Source organism: Hipposideros armiger, unplaced genomic scaffold (assembly GCF_001890085.2).
Source record: "Hipposideros armiger isolate ML-2016 unplaced genomic scaffold, ASM189008v1 scaffold_653, whole genome shotgun sequence".
Lineage (NCBI taxonomy): Eukaryota > Metazoa > Chordata > Mammalia > Chiroptera > Hipposideridae > Hipposideros > Hipposideros armiger.
In genome coordinates, this window is record NW_017732003.1 from 1,052,888 (window position 1) to 1,061,712 (window position 8,825).

Consider the following 8,825-nt stretch of genomic DNA (forward strand, 5'->3'; position numbering starts at 1 on the left):
GCCCTTGAAATTTATTTTTTAAGCCTAAGGGAAATCCTATATTGACCAATGATAAGGCTATAGCACCTGAGGGAAATTTCAAGCACTTTTGCTTGACCTCTGTACCCCTTCAAGGAAGACAACCTTCCTTGACCTCCTGCAATTCCCTGTGTGGTGCTCAGCCAGCATGTTATGGCATAAGTGCTTCTGGCATGCAGCCTGTGAGAAAAGAGCTCTTTTTTTTTTCATGCTAAATTTCTCCCAGCAAATTATCTGTTACAAATCCCTGGATTACCACAAGCAAGGGGATGAATTTGGGCCCCTAACTCACCCCTATACATAAATTAACTCAAAATAAATCAAAACCCCAAAAGTATGTCTGTTAGAACATAGGTTTAAATCTTTATGACCGTAGACGAGGCAATGGTTTTTTAGACAGGATGCCTAAAGCACAAGCAGCAAAGGAACAAATAGATAAATTGGACTTCATCAAAATTAAAAACTTTTATATGTCAAAAGATGCTATCAAGAAAGCAGAAAGACACCCCACAAAATGGGAGGAAATATTTGCAAATCATAGATCTGACAAGGATTACTATCCAGAATATAGGAAAAACTTTTACAACTCAACAACAAAAAGACAAGTATTATTTAATTTAAAGATGGACAAAGGATTAGAATAAATATTCCCCCCCAAAATAAGATATACAAATGGCCAATAGGCACCATTAGCATCAGAGAACTACAAGTCCAACCCACGAGACCCCATCTCATACTTACTGGGGTGGATGTCATTGAAAAGACAGATGATAAAAAGTGTTGACAAGAAGGTGGAGAAATGAAAACCCTCATGACACTGCTGGAGGAAATGTAGAATGCCGCAGCTGCTTTGGGAGACATTCCGGCAGTTCTTTAACGAGTTAAACATACAGTTACCACGTGACCCAGCAGTTCCACTAACAGGTATATATCTCAGAGAATGAAAACATATGTTCATGTAAAAATGTGTTTATGAATGTCCTTGGCAGAATTGTTCACAATAGCCAAAAAGCACAGACAGCCCAAATGTCCACCAACTGACGAGTGGTTGAAGAATGTGGTATATCCATAGGTATTAGTTTGCTAGGGCTGCTGTGACCAAGTACCACAGACTGGGTGTCTTATTCAACAACAGAAATGCCTTTTCTTACAATTCTGGAGGCTAGAAGTCCAAGATCAAGGTGTCAGCAGGTTTAGTTTCTTATGNGACCAGTTGAGCCTGACTGATGCGCTGCACAAAGAGCAGGACTTCTTCAAGGAACATCCACATTTCAGGTAAACCCGGTTCTGTTTTTCCAACGTCCAACCCAAACGAAAGACCTCTGTCCTTTCCAGGGATGTCCGTGCTTTCCAAAAGCAGATATTGGGGTACCTGTGTGAATGTGAATGTGATTGCTCCATGACAATGACCATGGGCTTTGCCTGGGAGACTGAAAGAGGAACTCACAAGTATGGCAAAAAATAAATTTTAAAAAATCAAATTCAGGAAGGGACGTGCTACAATAATTTAAGTAGTATGGTGCCAGAACCAGAATAAACAATGTAAATACAACAGAATGGGGAAAAAGTAGAAAACCCAGAAATAGAGCCAGAGACACATATTTAGTGTGTAATCAATGTGGCATTGAAAATCCACAGGCCATATCAGTTTGATTATCAATCAGTGGCATTGAGAAAATTGTTTAATATTTGGGGGGAAGAAAGTTAAATTGTGCCCTTATTTAACACGTTACACTAAAATAAAAAATATCGGTTGAAGTGTAAAATTAAATGCAAAGAAGAAGCCATAAGCATCCCAGAAGAAAATAGAGATGGAGAGTTTATATAATCTCATGGTAAAGATCTTTCTGACCTTAATGCGAAAGGCAAAACTTTTTGAAAAGGAAAAGGTGGATCAATCGGTTAGATTGAAAATAACAAGAATGTGGCGTTGGTGGGAAAGAAGGCGGCCCTACAACCCCTGCGTGGCATTTCGGTGCCAGGCCCGCAGGCCTTTAAAAAGTGCCTCCCTGTGGTTCTGCGTTCCAGCTCTGGGAATTCCACCCAGGAAAGGAATCAGAGCGGTTCACTCATGTCTGCCAAAGGACGTTCAGCACAGATTTGTTTGTAATGGTGAAAAATTGGGGACACTCTAAGTGCTGAAAATCAGGGAGTTTATAAACCAGAGTCAGTGCCCATGGTGTTTGCAGCCATTAGAGTGCTGTGCCAGTAAGATGCCATGACAGAGGTGCTTGTGAGATGTTAAGTGAGGCCCCTTGTGTGCCCACGGGTATGTAGGTGGAGCCCCACGGATGCTGTTGATACTGTTATAGTCAGTCCTCCCAGAAGGCTGTGGAGAGGCCGTATTCGGAATTGACAGGTGTGTAAACAGATACTTGTATACACCATTGTGCAGAGCAGCATTATTCACTAGAGCCAAACGGTGAGACACCCCAAGTGTCCACTGATGGACTGACAGATAACCATAATGGGGTGTAGTCATACGATGGAATATCAGCCTTAGAAAGGAAGGACGTGTGCCACATGTTACAACATGGATGAACCTGGAGGACACGATGCTCTCAGTGAAATAAATGGGCCACAGAAAGACATTACTGTGCGTTTCCATCTATATGAGGCCCCTAGAGAGGTCAGATTCCTGGAGACAGAGTGTAGGATGGTGGCTGCCAGGGGCTGATGGGGCTGTGTAATGAGGACAGAGTTTCAGTTTGGGGAGATGGAAGGTTCTGGAGATGATGGTGGTGATGGCTGCACAACAGTGTGAATGTGCTTAAAGCCACTGAGCTGTGCACTTAAAGATGGTTCAAATGGTAAATTTTATGTGATGTGTATTTTGCCACAATTAGACAAATTGACAGGTGTGGAAACTGAAACTTAGATGTCCATGTACTCTGTCACCAATAGGCATGTCAGCTCATGCTTTGCTGTCCTGGAAATTCCTTTAAAATGTCGAAACCCTGTCATCACTCATCCTGTGGACACAGATTTAGATTGAGTGAGAAGGCTTGGCTTCCTTTCTGCCAGCAGCCATGGCTTCAGTCCTCGTCTTGGGGGTGGGTGTGTCCCCTGGTTCAGTGATCATCCGAACACCTATGTGAATACGTGTCGATACGCTTTTATGAAGCCTTATACCGATTTGCATTGTGTATACTTATACATGTGTTACACACAGAAGGGTGTGTGTGTGTGTGTGTGTGTGTGTATGATAAAAACATATCTATAGATGACTATATGTTTTTCTAAAGACTAATTCTATAGTCAGATGCCATGAGATGCATTTAATGTATCAGCTGGAAGGGCTCATTCCGCATTTTGGAATCACCCGAAGTCACTAAAATGCAGCCACTGCGATCCACTTCTGAACATTGGTGAGGGACCATCTGGAGGACATGCCACCCAGTTGGGACTGGATTTGCCTTGCCTTGCCCGGCGGCACAAAGCTGACCAGCATTTGGTGGCTACACCAGATGGACGTGCGCACTGTCTTCTCTTGCAGGGTTCTTCTGGAGGAGGGAAAGGCCACAGTCCCCTGCCTGGCGAACAGACTGACCTCGGAGCTTATCTTTCACATCTGTGTAAGCACGCGCAGAGCTGTCCATTCTCTGGGTAGAGTCCTACACACACAAAGCTGAACCGCAGCAGCGTGCACACGCACCTCCTGGGGGCCTCGTGAAAACGCAGGCTCCGATTCAGCGGGTCTGGAGTGTGGCCTGAAACTTCCCATTTCTAGAAAGGGCCCAGGTGGGGTGCATGGTGCTTGTCAGAGGACCACACGTCGAGGGGATGCTGAGACTCTATCCCCATGGCCGAACTAAAACTTAACGGCCGAACTAAAACTTAACAGCCTTACGAGCACTGTCCAAAGTCTTCCTTTCTCGTTTCCAACCACTATCATCGTGTCTTGGTAATACATTTCATTTCTTAAATTTCTCTGTGGTCCTTTTCTTATCTGTCTGGACAGCCTCTGCTTTTTTCCCACATATTCAATCCTTTCAAGAGGATTTCATAATCCTTTTGAGTATTTCTTTGCACATATTTCTGCTGTGTCTTGTGCCTGATGACTCTAATGACAGAAGCCTACTACCTTGGGTCTGGCTGGCCGTCACAGTGACTCGGGTTAGAGGTTTGACTGTGACCCTGTCTTTCTTGGAACTTGATCTGTGGGTATTTCTGGAAGTCTGGGTTCAAGCTGCGCTTCTCCAGGGAAAAGCAGTGTTTGCTTCTGCCAGATGCCTAGAAGGGCCTCCCGCTTGAAACGCTTGAACTTCTCAGCTTGAGGTTTGGGGGACACCTCAGTGAGTGTGAATCTGAGCAGCAAACCTGTTTGAGGGCTGGCTTGTGGTTACAGATTCCCCGTGGAGATGTTCTCCCCTCCCGCTAGCACCAGAATTCAGGCATTGCTTGCAGTCCCCAGGAATGGGCTGGACTGTTAGAATGAGAGCCTCGCTGTGGCGTTCCCAGCTTTGTGCAGAACGTAGGTGCTTGCCCATTAGATTCCCCACCCGGGACAAGCCCACTGGGGATTTATTCTCCGCCCTGACACCAAGACAGGCCCTGAAACTAGAGTTCAAGTTTCCTTTCCTATGTGTGCCCTTGAGGCTGAGTCCAGCTTCCATCGTGCATCCCTGGGTACCCAATGTCGCCCGGCTTTGGCTTCCGGGTATCTCTTTTGTACCTGACAGCCCCCTGATACATTGAGAGGGGTGTTTCTAGATGTGTGCCGTGGGGCGGTCAGCCAGCACATGCAGTCTCCAGCACCGTTAGAGCCAGAAGTCCCCGGCAGCTTTCATCTCTGAACAACAACATGAACGTCGTTGAATCTCTCAAATCGCCCCAATGGCCGCTTCAAAACCCACTAGACACGTGGCTCTTTCTGACCTCCCTGCAGAGTTAATGTAACATGGTTACAGGGGCTGTTCCTGCTGTTGCTTTTCCAGGGCCCAGGAACCGGACAGAGTGGTCGCCTCAGCATGGCTCTGAGGCTGTTTGCACAGGGGCAGGAAAGTGAGAGGGCCTGGGTGGACAACAGTGTCCGTTCCTTCTGGAAAAGCTTTCTAGAAGAAGCCAGAAGTCAATGTACTACACAGCTGTCCTGCCCCTTGCAGAAGGCGGCTCAGGGCCTCCTTTTTATTCCTGGTTGACATTTATGTATTTCAATCATTTTCTCTCTATTTTCCTCAGCAAGCTCTGCCCCGGTTAGAAAATCAAATAAAGGAGTCTCAACAGAAAATAACAGAAGAGTTACATAACTATGGCACGGACATACCAGAAGACGAAAGTGAAAGAATGTTCTTTCTCATAGATGTGAGTATTGCCAATTGCATCGAGTTGAAGAATCGCATGCTGACTATATGAAAGGGGCTGTGTGCCGTATGCACTTCTTTCTCCCGCCCACCAGAAAGGAGCCAGGGTTGAGGGACGGGGGCAGGGAGGGGTGGGATGGGCCCTTCGTCATGTGACTCACCCAAGACCCCAAAGGCCTTAAGGGGAGAGTGNCCGGCCCTGGGGTCTGCCTCTTTAAGACCAGTGCCTTTAGGCAGAATCTGACTTCAGTAATGTATTGCTTAGTATCTAAATTAAGTATCTGAGAATGATGCGAATTTTAAAATTCAAAGCTTCTCTCTAAATACTGAGTATCTGTTTCTTAGTCAAGGGCTCCCTTCCCCCGCAGACCTGATGGAAGAGGAAGTTGGGTGGGCCTTTTCCTCCTAGGAGCAGAATTGACGTGTTTACGTTCCCCTTGTTTGGCTAATTTATGGCATGTCTCAGTAAATGCAAACCACAGAGATCATTTGATCAATTTGAAACATCCAAAGGGAGAAATAACACTTGAAGTCGATAAAGACGAAGGAGTGACACAGTTAGTTGCTGCTAAGTGTGATTGAGATGAATACATAACTTTTTCTTACTGACTTTAATTTCTTCCTAGTATGTCACATAGTTAAGTTTCCGTCATTTGAGGGAGGTAAGAATGTGGCCGGTAGGTGTTGCTTTCAGAGGATTTGCTGTAATGAGATAACTTCATCCTAAGTGCTGCTCAGGTTTTCTCTTTTTCCCTCTTCTCTAGCCCAGAATGCCATTGCCGGGGAAGGAATGGGGATCAGTCACGAGCTAATTAGTCTGGATATCAGCTCCCCTCATGTCCCCGATCTGACCCTGATTGACCTCCCTGGCATCACCAGAGTGCCTGTGGGCAATCAGCCAGCTGACATTGGATATCAGGTGAAACTTCAGGCTCCATTCTGACCTTGGTCTTGGGGAAATAGGGGCTGCACTAGAGCCACAGTGTATTCAGGGCTGAGTTTGACGGGTGGATATTAGGAGGTGTGTGAGTGGGCGATTCGGAGAGCTAATTGTGGTCTTCTCCATCAGGTCAGATGGAGGCTTCCCTGGAGAGTGAGGCAAACAGGCAAAACTGGAGACACATTTTACATGTTTTGTGCTTTATATAATGACTCGTTTTTGGTTATTGTCACATTTTGCACCCTGTCTAAACTGACGTGTGTCAGGAAGGGATTTTATGTGGGAAGAGGGCACATTAGAAACAACATAAGGATATTTCCACATCAGTGACTCTCACTCTATAGATTAAAGATTTAGGGAATAGTCAAGTATCTTGTGTTCCATCGTGAGCCTCAGGCTTAAGGTCTTAAGTGATAGTAAATGAGTGAAAACCTCATGGTTTTCCCTGATCCCAGAACTCTGTTTTCCTCCAGAGAACTTGGCTTCTCATAACCTCTGCTTGGGAAGTGCCACCAGGCTTGTGCTGCGGGCTCATTTATTTTAGGGAAAAACATCTAGGACTCCGAAGGCCTGAAGCAAGTACAAGGCCAGGACCTATCTCAGTTATCACACCCTCTCCTTTTCTTGCAGATCAAAACGCTCATCAGGAAATACATCTTTAGGCAGGAGACGATCAACTTGGTGGTGGTGCCCAGTAATGTGGACATCGCCACCACAGAGGCGCTGAGCATGGCCCAGGAGGTGGACCCCGATGGCGACAGGACCATAGGTAAGAAGAGGGAAAAACCTAACAATGACAGTGGTCAGAGAGTGGAAAAGCATCCCTTGACTCTAAATGGGGGTGTCTTGGCTCACACGCAGCATGGGGCGCCTGCACCCAGCTGATGAGAGCTGGTAAGGCACCAGGCTTGATGCTCACTGAGTCCTGATGACATGGGCCATGTACACTCTGCTGGCTACAAGTGGGCTCATAACCTTTGTCTACCTGCTAATAAAAGGCATGGTGGGCTCAGGGGACAGAGCAAAACCAGAAAGCAGTTATGTTAGTTAATGATGCATTTGAGGTAGGAAGAAAGGACGGACATTGGGACACATGCCACAACATGGATGGACTTTGAAGACATTACAGTAAATGAAATAAGCCGGGTACAAAAGGGCACTTACTGTATGATTCAACTTCCATGAGGTCTCTAGAGCAGTCACATTCATAGAGACAACGTAGGATGGTGAGTGCCAGGGACTGGGAGAGGGAGAATGGGGACTTAGTGTTTAATGCGGACAGAGAGTCCGTTGAGGAAGAGGGCAACTGCTGGGCCTTGTACCTGGATTCTACAAGCCCTGTGGTCTGCCCTCAAGCAAGGGTAGGAGCACGCCGCTGCCCGGGGGACTCCGAATGGGTGAGCTGTACTTCACTTCTCCCTCCTGCGAAGCTGTGAGCATCCTCTAACCAAAGGCTCCGGTTCCCAGGGATCCTGACGAAGCCCGACCTGGTGGACAAAGGCACCGAGGACAAGGTGGTGGACGTGGTGCGAAACCTCGTNTGGGCGTGGCCACCATCCCATGTGGGAGTCCAACCAGCAGCCTTGTTGTTAAGAGCGCAGTCTCTGGTGATGGCCAGTTAGCTCAGGTGGTTAGACCGCAGTGCTCATAATACCAAGGTTGCCAGTTTGATTCCCACATGGGCCAAGGAGCTGCACCCTCCACAACTAGATTGAAGACAACAACTTGACTTGGAGCTGATGGGTCCTGGAAAAACACTCTTCCCCAATAAAAAATGTAAAAAAAAAAAAAAGCAAAAAAAAGCCGCATGCTGTATCCACTGAGCCATCCGGGCGGCAGCTCAGCTCAAGGTACTGAGTTCAGTCTTAGTTGTGGGCGAGCATAGCCCATCATGAAACAGGCAGTCTTCTTGTTAGGAGCACATGTTCTCGCCATCTTAGCCATCCTGCCACCAGTTCAGCAGCAGATCAGCTCAGGCGCAGCGTCACTGGCCCATGTGGGAACCAAACCGGTGGCCCTCTTGCTAAGAGCTCGCACTCTTAAGCCGACTCTTAACCAACTGAGCCACTCGGCCAGCCCTGCTTTATGTGTTTTGTGCTTGGGGTTCATTGAGCTTCTTGGATCTTTGCGTTAATAGTTTTCATCAAGTTTGGGAAATTCTATCTATATTTCTTCAAATATTTGTTTTTTCTGTTCCTCTCCCACTCTCTTTTGAGAACTTCAATAATCTGTATTAGGCAATTGAAGTTGTCCAGTTTTGATGGAACATGACCTAAAAGCCATGACAAAATTCTCCTCTTCTGCCTCATCCAGGGGCTTGAGAATGTCCTATCCAGCGAGTATGAGGAGAAGGTGCGCCCCTGCATCGACCTCATTGACTCGCTGCGGGCCCTGGGCGTGGAGCAGGACATGGCCCTGCCCGCCATCGCGGTCATCGGGGACCAGAGCTCCGGCAAGAGCTCCGTGCTGGAGGCGCTGTCGGGCGTTGCCCTCCCCAGGGGCAGCGGTAAGAACTTGCTCTCTGTCTTAGTCAGCTTGAGCGACCATAACAAAATACCACAGAC

General features: G+C 47.0%; 1 protein-coding gene and 1 long non-coding RNA gene across 2 annotated transcripts in view; both read left to right on the forward strand.

Moving 5' to 3' along the window:
• Positions 1–1,216: 1,216 nt before the first annotated feature.
• Positions 1,217–5,286, forward strand: LOC109372660 (uncharacterized). Its single transcript, XR_002122080.1, has 3 exons — positions 1,217–1,293; positions 3,515–3,593; positions 5,200–5,286. It is a non-coding gene; the product is annotated as an uncharacterized LOC109372660 (long non-coding RNA).
• A 408-nt stretch (positions 5,287–5,694) lies between these two features.
• Positions 5,695–8,825, forward strand: part of LOC109372656 (interferon-induced GTP-binding protein Mx1-like) — a 15,476-nt gene continuing 12,345 nt past the window's right edge. The window contains exons 1-5 of the mRNA XM_019626039.1: positions 5,695–5,711; positions 6,060–6,240; positions 6,892–7,030; positions 7,729–7,799; positions 8,575–8,767. Of these exons, the coding sequence (XP_019481584.1) occupies positions 5,695–5,711; positions 6,060–6,240; positions 6,892–7,030; positions 7,729–7,799; positions 8,575–8,767 (601 nt within the window). The remainder of the gene's footprint in view (positions 5,712–6,059; positions 6,241–6,891; positions 7,031–7,728; positions 7,800–8,574; positions 8,768–8,825) is intronic.